At 49.7% G+C, this 13,111-nt stretch overlaps 1 protein-coding gene and 1 pseudogene across 1 annotated transcript; both read right to left on the bottom strand.

Annotated features, from left to right (window-relative positions):
- Positions 1–5,357: 5,357 nt before the first annotated feature.
- On the bottom strand, positions 5,358–8,628 carry LOC121444080 (annotated as a pseudogene).
- A 3,157-nt stretch (positions 8,629–11,785) lies between these two features.
- On the bottom strand, positions 11,786–12,775 carry LOC121444082 (testis-expressed protein 19.2-like). Its single transcript, XM_041645836.1, has one exon. The coding sequence runs from the start codon at positions 12,773–12,775 to the stop codon at positions 11,786–11,788; it is 990 nt and encodes a 329-aa protein (XP_041501770.1).
- Positions 12,776–13,111: the final 336 nt, after the last annotated feature.

Here is a 13,111-nt window from a genome sequence, read left to right on the forward strand (position 1 = left end):
AGGTTAGAACAACCTTTGGGATTGATTCTTTTCTTCTTTTCTATGCAGGTTGGTCTTTAGGCTCTAACTCAGTCTTGGAGGCAAGCACCCTCACCCACGGAACCATCTTATCACCCCCCAGAAAATGGTTTTATTTTAAAACAAAGACTCACTATGCAGCTGTGGCTGGCCCGGAACTATGCAGGTCAGAATATCAAAATGGCCTTGAACTCACAAAGATCTACCTGCTTCTGCCTCCTACGTGTGCCACCATGCCCACTTATTTTATTTTATTTTTTTTATAGTACAGCCTCCCCTCTCTCCCAGCACCCACATGGCCACTGTCTTAGTTAGGGTTCTATTGCTGCGAAAAGTCGCTAACATTTAACTGGGGCTAGATTACAGTTCAGAGGCTTAGTCCATTATCGTCATGGCGGGAAGCATGGTAGCATGCAGGCAGACGTGGTGCAGGGATGGGGAGATAGCTGAGAGGTCTACATCTGGATCTGCAGGCAGCAGGAAGAGAATGGTAAACTAGGCCTGGCTTGAGCTTCCGAGACCTCATAACCCACCCCAGTGGTACACTTCCTCTAACAGTGTCACTCCCTGTGAGCCTATGGGGCCATTTTCATTCACGCTGCCACAGCCACTAATAGCCCTCTGTCATTCCAGCTCCAGGGGATCTGCCACTTTCCTCTGAACCCCTCAGGCACCAGGTACACATGTGCAGTACATACATATATTCAAGCAAAAACATTCATACACATCAATAGAAATGTCTTTAAAAAACATAAAACCCCAAATTTCATCAAAATGAAGAGCTTCATGAAGTAAGTAAAGGTGAGATGATAAAATATACATCAGATCAATGGACCAGTGAACAGTATACACGTGAGAACTGTAAACCATAGAGAAAAGAGTGATTAGCTATTTGTGGGATGGGCTGTGGGGAGGCAAACTGAGCAGGAATGTCTAAAGAAAATACCCCAAAGGCCACAAGCTAAGGAAAAGATGTTCTGCATAGCTTGTTACCGTCAGAGAAATGCAAATCAAAACCACAAAGAAACTCTAAGAAATACACACGCATGTACACACACACACAGCGTGCCTGTGTTGCGGGATGTTTGCACAGTGTGTGAAGGTGGGTTGCTGTGACTGGTGTAAAGAAAAGCTGAACGGCCAACAGAGGCAAGAGGTACAGGCAGGATCTATGGGGAGAGAAAGGGAGAGGAGGAGGAATTTAGGTACATGGGAGTAGCCAGGAGACACGGAGAGGAAACAGGAGGCACAAGCTGGAAGAGAGGTAACACCACGTGATAGAACATAGATTAATATAAATGGGTTAATTTAAGTTATTAGAACTTAGGAGCAAACCTAAACTAAGGCCGAGCTTTCATAGTTAATAATAAGTCTCTGTGTCATTATTTGGGAGCTGACTGGCCGGGCAGAAAAACACTCATTACATGCCTATGTCCAGAAAGATCAGCGCACCTGTTGTTGAGTTATGGGGGTTATAACTAGAATCCTCGGGGACTCCAGTTGAGACCGTGAAATGCTACAGCAGCCTCGGAAAAGTTTGGCTCTCCAACGAAGCGAAACAGGTGCGTTCCATGTCACCAGTGATCCCACTGACACTCCAAAGAACAGCAACTTCATGTCTAATGAGTTTGAAACAACCCAAATGACCATAAATAGCAGCAGCAATAGAATAAAACAAAACTTCCTTATAAATGACCCACAGAAACGGAAAAGCCTAGCACTGCAGTCTGGGTGAGACAGGGTTCTGAAGGACAGTAGCAAGCAGGAGCTTAAATGTGGCTCCCTCTGAGATAAGTTCATTAACGGAGAAGGTCACGGTTACAGGAGGTCAAAGCAGTCTGTGTGTGTGTGTGTGTTAGAGAGAGAGAGAGAGAGAGAGAGAGAGAGACACTGGAAGTCCCTGGAGCTAGGTATGCACATTCCCTGCCATCAGTGGACCTCACACAGGTAAACATGTAAAACAAACAAACAACCCCCCCCCAAACCCAAAAAACTCTAAGCTCCAACCAGGGGTGGCAGCGCACACCTTTATTCCCAGCATTCTGGAGGCAGAGGCAGGCAGATCCCTGAGTTTGAGGTCAGCCTGGTCTACAGTGCGAGTTTCAAGTTCCAGGACAACCAGGGCTCAAAAGAGGTTTTACAGAGAAACCCTGACTCAGAAAACCAAACCAACCAAAACAAAAACCCCTCTAAGCTTCTTATATTTATTGTATAAGCATATTGGGGCTCTTGCTCTGTTAGGTTGACCTCACAAGAAAAAGAAAGGCCTAGAGGGTGGACCTAAAGGGTGAACTTTCTGAGAGGAAGCAGATAGAGAAGACCCAGAGTTGCACAGGCCTCCCCAACATCCAGGCCTAGAAATGGCTTCTAGAAGTGCTCTTTCCCCTCAGCCAAAGCGGAAGAATCAGGCAGGTCTAGGGTGAGGAGACATGGTCTCCACACCTGCAGCTACTAGTTTCGTCTGCTCCGAAGCCCTTTCCCCATTGCTGTCTCACCTCACAGGTCAGCCCCAGAGACGCGGAGGTCCTCCTGCCCAGCTAGGAAGGCCGAAAGAAGCAGAAGCCACGACTGCCCCTCCAGTCACCGGTCCAGGGAGGGCGAAACTTTCCAATGCGTGCGCTGCCGTGAGACCCACCAAACCCCGAGTAGCACACAGGCGCTCCCTGGCACTCCGGGGACTCCGGCGGGCCGCGCCCTCCGGGATAGAGAAGTGCAAGCTGGGTTCGGGGTTGGCGGACGCCCCGCGCGCCCAGGTCCATGCACCTGGGGTTGTGCAGCCCGCAACCGTGTGCTCACCTCTGTCTGTCACGAAGCCATCGGTTGCCTCCCAGCCCGGGGCTTAAGAGAGGCGCCCGCGTCCAGTCACTCAGACACTCGAGACCCAGTGGCCCTCACCGCGAGCGCAGGTTGGCTAATGTCACTCGCGCGGAAGGAATGTCTGTCCCCGAGCGCTCTCCAGGCGGGGCGGCGGGGCACACGGTGCGGTGTGGGTCTCCCGCCTCCCGAGAGTTCCACACCACGCCGGCTCCTGAGCTGCAGCAGCCACCTGTCCCCCTGCCAGCTGGGAATGTGCCGGTCTGGGTATTAATAACCGGCCGCGCAGGCCCTCGGGAGGGCTCCTCCGCGGAGATGGGCGCCTGGGCGCCGGACCTGGGCCGAGGTCGCTGCCACAGAGGGGTTGGCCGGGCGCTGATCCCAGAAAAGCAGCGCACTGCCATTTGGCTTCCTGACTTTGCCTTTCTGCTACACGGAAGGATCTCTGTGTATGCTGGGGAGCTCATTCTCTCCACACCTCATTTAACCACCAGTGTCAGAGCGAGGCTCGAAGATTTGTGAGTTACTGTAAAGAGCCGTGAGTATGAATAGGGGGACAACCGTGGGACCATGATTAATCAGTCATTCTCAAAGTAGACAGGTGCCTAGGTTTGGGTAGCAACCCTGTAGTCTTCCCGTTGCTGACATTGAATGATGTGGTTGCTTCCACATTCTCTGGGGCTCAGTCTTCTGGGAGAGACCATATCAACAAACTTGGGCTGTAGGGAGCCACTCTCCAGTCTACCCTTATCTGTGGTGGAGGTCCTGTTAAAGGCATCCTGTGGAGTGGCTAACCCCAGCTGATAAAGATGGGAACCAAACCATCATAGAACACAATGCACAGACATTACTCTGTGGGGTTCCGCTTCCTATGCGGAGCTCAGATGTGGGGTGTAGGAGGGGGGAGTCGCTTGTTTGATCCAGCTGCCCAGTCCCGAAATAATCACAGAAATTGTATTAATTAAATCACTGCTTGGCCCATTAACTCTAGCTTCTTATTGGCTAACTCTTACATATTAATTTAACCCATTTGTATTATTTGTGTATTGCCACATGGCTGTGGCTTACTGTGCAAAATTTCCAGCATCTGTCTCTGGCGGCTCCATGGTGTCTCTTTGACTCCACCTTCCTCCTCCCATGCTATAGGCCAAGCCAGTTCTTTATTCATTAACCAATAAAAGCAGAAGAACCTCCCACACAATTGGGGTCTGAAAGAAGACCTTGACTGAGGAGGCTTGAATGAGGCCTCAGGGTGGTCCCCCCGCCTCATTCCCTTTGCTCACACTCCTCTGGTTCAAGTCTCTCCTCTTCTGTCCCACCCTGTACACCAAGCAGTCTGATTCCCACATCACTTTAAATCCTGGTTCCCACCTCAGGATCTGTACTTCCAGCCAGGAGAGCGAGAAAGCCTTCTGGTGGGCAACTGCCGCTGGCCATGCCAGAGGAACAGCGAGCTATAATTGAAGTTCCAGGAGTCAGTCCACCAGAAGCGAATCCTCTCATGGGTCAGTCTCGTTTAGGCAAGGTCAAGAGTCTACAGACCCTGGAATGTCTTTTGCTTCTGCTGTGCCTTTACATGTTTGCTGCGGCTCTTTCTCTGGTATCTAGCATGCTGTGAGTGGATGTGTGATCTCCACTGCCTGTGTTATAGTGTGTTTATCTCTTGGAAATACCCCATTCTACTGGACATTTTTTATCTTTGTATTGTCAAGATGACCCCTGCAAGCTATACTGTCTAATTTAATCATAACAACAACAACAATAGCTTATAGAGAGTTTTGATGAATGAAAATAAATACAAGGGTTGTTTACAGCCAGGGTCTGTGAGTCTCACCTACAGAGCTGCAATGGATTGTGACTCAAGTTGATGACTAACAATTGAGTCCCAATAGCCCAGCTGGTTTAAATTCTTTTAATCCTTAATGTTGGGAGATGTGTTCACAGGTCTCGGAGTGCATCACAGCTGAAACAAAGCTTTGAAAATAACAAAGTTACTCCGATGTGGGTCTCTGCCTCTGTTTCCATCTGTTGTTGGATGAAGGTTCTATAGTGATATATATGTGGGTATCCCAGAAAGCCACTGCCACATAGTGGCTACCACTTTGCTGGCTCCACCATGGCCAGAGCCACTAGGAAAGGATCCTAGCTAGCATGGACACAAACCATGTGGTGGGGTCTTTATTTTTCTAGGCCACACCGGAACAAGGCAAAACCAAGCCTGGAGGGAATGTGGGTATACCCAAAGGGAAGGCGCTAGAACCGACAGTCCCACTCAACAGTCAGTCATGGAGACTTCACACGATGCCATTCCTGCTGCTTGGACCCCTCCCCACACCTGGAAGGAGGATGGTAGCAGATGCAGTCTCTGCCTCATCAGCGTCTCCTCGCCAAAGATCACACCTGTTGGCTGCTGAGCAGTCCGTTGCTCCATGAAGCGTTCTGGCACCAGTAACAAGGCGGTCACTAGGCATCCGCCAGTCATCCTAGGCAATGAAGGACAGTAGGGACCCTCGCCCCTCACTTGGTCACTGGGCTGCCTTCCCCACTTGGCAGCCCCTCTGCTGCAGCTTCCTGATGAGTTCCAATAGGTTCATCTGCAGCAACAGCTCCTAAGGATTCGTGGTCACGTAGAAACCAGCTACTGCTGCCTTCTCCAGAGTGCTCTGCTGGTCGGCGATCTTCCGGTCCAGTTCCAGGACAATCTTACGGTCCATTGTCTGCGGCTCCTCCCGGATTCGATGCTCTGCTGCTGGGTTGCCTGGAGCATGGGCAAGTTGTGGGGCCGGCAGGTCTGCTGAGTTTCCAGATGCTTCTGCCTTAGGGTCTGCCTGAGCACTCGGTGGTCGTTCTGCAGACGCAGTCGCAGGCTCTTCTCGGTGAGATGCTGGATCTCCAGAAGCCCCTGCAAGATCTCGAACACAGTGCCATCGAGCACCCTAAAGATTTAAAGTACAGCTGACTGATTCTTTTTCATATATAAAAGTTTAGGTTTGTGATTCCTTTATTATTCCATATAAGATTACCTTTCAAAATAAGTAATAAAGTAATTGGCCCTTCCTTTGAAACTGCAAAAGGCAGCCTGCTAGTAAAAGACCTGACAAGAACACCTTGCTTGACACAAGGTTAATGTATAAGAAGTTGCTTGATTATAAATATATGTTGGTTTTCGGAATAACTTGTTTTTCACCAGTTATAAATAAAATGTTTAATCATGTGAGGGAGATGAAAAACACATTTTTACCTATAATCATTCACTTGAAAAATGGAAGGCAGCTGTTTTGACTCTTGTACTGTCTAGGAGATTCTATTGGGGTAGAAAAGCTGTAAAACAACATGATATAGGAGAGAGAATAAAGAAGATAACGAACAAAGAAGGAAACCATCAAGAGTGTTTGATGGGAATCCACGGAGTCAGCCAAGTTAGACTTTTCTGTTTGAGGGGGTTTAGGGAAAAAGGCAGTCACAAACTCCTGTGCTGCTGGAGGCTGGACCCCAGACTGCAGTAGGCATCTCTCTGGGGTATAGGGCCACTGGGCCCCACTTTCAACTGTGTCTGTGCCATAGGTAGAGAGGGACCCCTGGAAGCTGGGAAGGCCTCAAATAACAGGGAGTGGTGAGAAGTCATATCTTCACTCTCCTTACAGCGGAACCAGAGCCTCGATCTATTCAACCAATGTGAGCTCAGGCTTGATGAGAGCCTAGACTATGGAGAAAGGCCTCTAGAAGCCAATGGTTTACCTAGGGGAAGCTGTCCAGGCCAGTAAGCCCAGATATATGGATGTCTACAGGCCAGACACATGAATGACCAAGGATGGTCACAGTTGTTTCTTGGTTCTCTGCACTTCTAGCAGCAGCTATGAGCCCTTGTGTTTGACATCATTTCCCCTTCTAGTACAGCTAGGAAAGCCCTCCACCGAGCTGAATCCCAGCAGTCCTTGATCCTACAGAGCCCCAAGCCACACGGCAACACCATTTTCTGAAGGACCAATGCCTATCTAATGTGGATGCTGGACAAACTCCGTGGACAATAGAGTTGCTGGGTCATCCCAAGAATGGTTAGCAGAGGTGAGGGCACAAGCAAGGGGTTCAAAGGGAAAGCTCAGAGCTAGAAATGGGAGGTCATCTGAGAACCCTTCTCAGGGGCACAGGGGGAACTTGAGAGTCCACAGGGGCTCAAGTGCTCACACAGACCTGGGCTGTCCAAAGGCAAATGCTTCCCACAGTACCCACATCTATTGTGCTCTGAGAAGAAGCACCCTACCTATCTGCAAGTCACTTCATGGGCCATTAAATCATACGCTGCGATCGCGCCGCCTGCACTTTCTCTAAATGTGACTTCTAAAGCTGTGCTCTGCACATAATGGCTTCATTATGTCTGAGAACGATAATTTCTCTGAAAGAACTCATTTCTAATTGCATTACCACACTCTGCAAAAAAAAAAAAATGAGGCTTTATGGGTAGGAACCAGTTTGGGGGGGATCTCTTTCTTGGGTGCACATCCAGCCCGCATACAGGGGCTTTTCAACTTATTAAAGAAGCCCAATGCTTTATAAGTATACCACTAGGTGCTGAAAGGCCAGCGGTCCTTCTCTCTACCCTTCTGGTCTACAAGAGCAGCAATTTCTCATGGGAAACATTGGGAAAGGTACGAGCAGGCTGAGAGTGAGACAAGCTAGGTTTTGATGTGCCCCTGACATCCTGGGCAGACCCAGGGAACCAAAGTATTCAGTGCAGAGATGGCTTTTGAGGCCCACCCACATCAGAGGCTGGGATGCCTCCCAGGGTGCTGTGGCTACACCTTGATACAGCCACAGCGGGGGATTCATTCACCTCCCTGCCCCCACTGCTCGAGCACCCCATAGCCTGCCACCACTCCACATCTCCAGGAGGTGCGTCTTTTGGTACAGAGAATAATTTCCCCTACTTCCAGTCTCTGGCACTGCAGTTTCCTGCCTCTGGGCCTCATTCCCCTCAGCTCTGAGACCCAGCTGGAGAGACGATGACCACAATGAAATCAATTAAAATTTGTACCAGTCTGCAGCTGAGGAGAGGGGCCACTGATTAGTGAACAGCCTCAGACGTCCCAGTGATCCCAAGAGACGGAAGCTCTAAAACTGGCAGGTGGGCTGAATGCAGACCTGTTCCTGACCGGGAATCCCCACGCTACTGAAAGCTGAAAACAGCGGCAAAGAGAAATATCTAATACCCTAGTTTCCCTGAGAATCAGCCTCAGGGGCCTCATGCTGCAGAGAGAGACCATGGGGTCTGAACACTGCTGTCTTCTGGTCCCAAAAGGCTGAGTGACTTTTGGAAAAAAGGTCCCAGTTCAGGATCCACAAATACCTAGTGTCCTGGGTGAGGAGATGGTGAACATGGGGAGACTTTCTGGGCGTGGCAAAGGCGGAGGGAGAGCAGAAGGCCAAATTTTCTTGCAAGAAGAACACCAAAGCTGCATCTCCTCACAATACGTAGGAACAACCCCGATCTGTGATCCATACAACTTCAGAAACCTCTCTCCTCTCAGCATGGCCATTCCTCCTTCCCGAGTGATAAGTAGGACAGGAGCATCCACTCCTCCATGTCTAGCTGCAGTGGGACTGCCCTGACCTCCCACTGACCCTGAAACCAACCGAGGAGCCTGGTCTAAGAGGTGGGACCCTTGTTCCTCTAGCTTCCCTCCTGGGAGATCTCCCCCATCTTCCTATTCTCACCACCACGACCACCATCATCAGCATCTCCACCACTGCCACCACCATGATCGTCACCGTCACCAACTTTGCCACCAGCACTGCCATTGTCAATGTGATCACCACCATTGTTTTTCATGCATAAGTGAGTAAAAGACACCGTCTCCACCTAAATCACAAAATGACGGTCCTTCCTGATAGCTATTTCATATTGATATGTAATTAGGAACACCCCTCTCTCCTCCGTGTTCCCATCTTCCTTCCCCGCCGCCCCCCCCCCCCCCCCCCAGGCACTGTTTCTCTAAGACTGGAGCGTCTCCCAAGATGTTTTGGTCTTTGACCATGTGTGGCTTTTCAGTGTATAGTTAATGATGCTACATTGAAACATTATCATAAATGACACCATAATGCACTTGTCAATTTATACATTTTCTTCTCCCTCCACTGACAAGAGTTCATGTGTCACTCTGACAGGCTCTACACCCTCCGCTGCACACCTTAGCTGTTTCCCACGGCTCCTCCATTCCATTTCCAGGAAAACATGCCCACCAGAGTCAGGCTGTGGGTTAGATCATCTATGAAATGACACTAGCAGGAGAGCCAACGTTTCAGGGAATTGTTGGAGTCAAGTCAACGACAGAAAGTTTTGTTTGGAACAACCGTCTTCAGGAGCCTGGCAAGCTGTAAATGCAGAGTGATGTTGGTACAGCTTCAAACGCAGGAGCCGTAGGATTGTGGAAGCATTTCCACAGGCAATAGACATGATTTTCTACCCAGGTGCTCTGAGAAAAGGGTGGTGATCCCTTCTCTGGGCCAGCACCTGTGAACTGCAACATTTGATGAACTTGAGGTGACATTCACACGACAAAGTGATTGGATATGAAAAATTAAATGGCACTTAATGAGTTCACAGTGTGCACAGCCCCTCCCCCACCTGATTCCAGAACATTTCCAGAGCTCTAGGAGCTGCCCTATACCCACTCAGCCATCCCTCCCAGACTCTAGTGGCCGCCTGCTGTCCTGAAGGGACTGGTCTACTCTGAACATCTTTCATGAACATAGCCACACAGTCTGTGCTCTGCTCACAGCCCTTTCCCTCAGCATGATGCTTTCGAGGTCCATTTATGCTGCCAGGAGGCAGCCGCGATGCCATTTTGTTACCATGTACGGATTGCCACAATGTATCTGCTCATGGCTTGCTGGAAATTTAGCTTTTAATTTTTACTACTGTGAACAATGTTGCTAAGAGCACCAATACACCTGTGTGTAATTCTTTCTTAGTCTATGCTAGATCAGATGCTTTTTCCTCATTTTTAGATGAGAGGAACTGAGAATGTAGCACAGGTTCACTAAACAGAGATGGTGAGCTCCTTGGACTGCCTCTCCTTATGATGCACCCCACTCCCTAGAATATCACGCTGTGGTGGAATTATCTCAAAAAGAAGCCTGGGAAGGGCCAGTGAAATGGCTCAGTGGGGAAAGGCACTTCCGCCAAGACTGATGGCCTGAGGCCAATCCCATAGACCCATGTAGTGAAAGGAAGGAGAAAATAATCCTACATGTCAAGTGCCGTTGATTTTTTCATTTCAAATAATTTTGGTGTGTAATGTCACCTCAATTTAAATGCATGCTGTGGTGTGACACACTCACATCCATACCCCTACACACCCCCACAATAAATAACTGTAATCAAATTTTTTTAAAGCCTGGGAGGCTGGAGAGACGGTTCAGCTGTCTGTGCAATTATAAGGGCTGGGATTTGAATCCTAGAACCCATGCAGCAATCCAGGTGTTTAAAGCATGGGAGCATCTTAAGTTCTGAGGGAGGTAGAGAGATATAAGAGGATACCTGCCACTTGCAGGCTCCAGCTGGGAAGAGAAAAACACAAGATCCAGGTGTACTAGAGACCCTGCCTCAGATATAGGCACAGAGACAGAGAACATCTGACATCTTCTTCTGGACTTGGTGTGCACACAGTCACATACAAATCAATCAGTGAATACATTTCTTTTGATTTAAAAAGGCCTGCACAACCTGGTGGTGGTGCACACATCTAAACCCAGTACTCGGGAGGCAGAGGCAGGCAGATCTGTGAGTTCGAGGCCAGCCTGGTCTGCAGAGCGAGTTCCAGGACAGGCTCCAAAGTGACACAGAGAAACCCTTATCAGAAAACAAAAACAAAACAAAACAAAACAAAGCAAAAAAAAAAAAAAAGACCCACATACCAAAGGGTTTAAATACTACAGAGATGGTTTGATAGGTAAAATCTCTTGCAGATGACCTGAGTGGCCATTTTTTTTTGTTTGGTTTCTCAAGACAGGGTTTCTCTGTAGCTTTGGAGCCTGCCCCAGAACTAGCTCTTGTAGACCAGGCTGGCCTCGAACTCACAGAGATCCGCCTGCCTCTGCCTCCCAAGTGCTGGGATTAAAGGCGTGCGCCACCAGCGTTCAGACTGAGTGGCCATTCCTGGAAGAAGACGGTCAACTCCTGACAGTTGTCCTCTGACCTCCACACGTGAACCGTGGCGTGTGTGCACCCACATCTCAAACCCACACAATAATAAAAGTAAAATTAAATAATGAAGACGAAACAACAAAGTGTTTGCTGTGATGGATGCTTCACCAGGAGGGAGAGAGGGCGAACCACAGATGGGACAGACCCAGTTTGGAAGGGAGAGTTAGCTACCCAATAACTGGGTAACCACAGGCTCCAGGGCCTCTTCTGGCTGCTGCAGTACCAGGTATGAGGACACCATGTGTAGGGAAAACCATCCACATCAAATAATAAAATTTAAAACACCAACTTTATTAACAGAGACAGCGAAAGAGGCATGAATAAAATCAAACAGCATAAATACTCCATACAGTTAGCCCTGGAACCCGGTCTCATGACCCCTAAGACAGGATCTAACTACAGCACACGCCAGGTCACCTCAGAGGACATGCACAGAGTGGACAAGACTGTGACTAGTCACTCAGGACACCAGATACAAAACACCCCACCTACACATATAGCTAGTCCTCACCTTCCAAACACTGAACAGTCAGCTGGGCCCAGCTAAACTCCTGCTGAAACATGCCAGACTTCCCTCTGAAGTCCCGAAGCCCCTAGGCTGTTCCAGATGCTCCCCTAAAATTCTGGACCAACCGTTCCCTGCGGCTCATAACAGGCAACCTCTGGCTCTTCATATTCCCTGGGGACCTGGGGCAATGGGGGCTGCCTAAGTATCAGTGCCTGAGTTATTTGGGAGTCAGGAAGGAAGGATCAGGAGATGAAGTTATCAATGAAGTGACGGTGCAAGCTGTAACTCAGGTCCCTTTGAGGCTCCATATATTTGATAAAAAGCCTCTCCCCTGGATCCGTGCTCCAGTCGTCTGGGGTGTCACTCTCCCAGGGCAGGTAAGAGTGCACCTTGAAGCCCCCCTTTCGCAGGCTGCAGGCAGCAGGCACCAGCTCTACCCCCAGCTCTGAGGACTCCAAAACGCTCAGCCTCCAGCGGTACAGATCCGGCTGTTTAGGTTCATTCTGTAGATAGGCCTTCCTCAGCTCACCAGGGTCCAGCAACATCTGCCAGCGATGAACCTGGGTCCTCACAGCCCAGCAAGGACGCATTGTCAGCAAGTAGCAGATGCCATCGAAGTTACCCAACACAGTGACAAACTTCAGGTGTTCCAGCAAGCTGTCTACTAGCAACTGCATGGGCCAGATGGGGCTCAACTCCAACAATACAGGTTGCCCAGGATATGGGTTGAAATCGACAATATCACACCAGGACAGAGGAGGGATGATGCGCAGCCGGTGGAGGCAGGAAGAAAAGACGCCTAATCTCAAGGGAAGCGCCTGGGTCCAGTCATCAATCTCGGGGCCCAGATCCAGGGGTACAGCTTCCTCAGGCCGCAGATCAGTAGGCACAGGCTGGGGTGCCGGCCATACAGGGGCTGATACTGGGAATCCAGGCCCCACATGCTCAGTGACGGTCTGTGGCAAATACCCGTAGCTCTGGAACCCAGTGAGCTCCAACCCCAGCCATGCATCCGGATCAGATCCTTCCTCTGAGAGTTCTACAAACGCATTACCCAACTCTTCCTCGTCCCAATCTCCTGTCTCCAACATTCTTCTAAATACCAGGAAAGCTTCCTTGAAGCAAGCAAAGCAGATCTTCATTTGGTCTCCGTGGACAAGGTGGTATAGCCAGGACACAAAGAGGCTGGGCATGTCCCTGGTCCCATGGCGAACGTTGACTGGGGGACACATGGCCAAGAAGCCTGCCTGTAGCTGATTGGATAGAAAGAGGAAGACTTGATCGATGGTCTCAGGATCTGGAGACCACGTGATGCTAGGGACAGACGGGAAGAGCCGAGAATGGGAGAAATGGGAGAAAATGGGGTGCAGTAGGGGGGGTCTCAGGTACTTTGGGCTCCAGGCTATGGGGTGGTGGTGAGAAAACTGGGTGCCAATGCAATGGATACCCTCTTGGAGAAGTGGACAGACGTGAGATTCCAGAAACTTCTCCACCTTCACACTTGCTCCAATATCTGGGGAGCTTGAAAGGGAAAGAAAATGAGGCTTGGCGCCCCCTGCTGTGCAGGC

The sequence above is a fragment of the Microtus oregoni genome, unplaced genomic scaffold (assembly GCF_018167655.1).
Source record: "Microtus oregoni isolate MIOR12 unplaced genomic scaffold, Mior012 000117F_ref0000505, whole genome shotgun sequence".
Lineage (NCBI taxonomy): Eukaryota > Metazoa > Chordata > Mammalia > Rodentia > Cricetidae > Microtus > Microtus oregoni.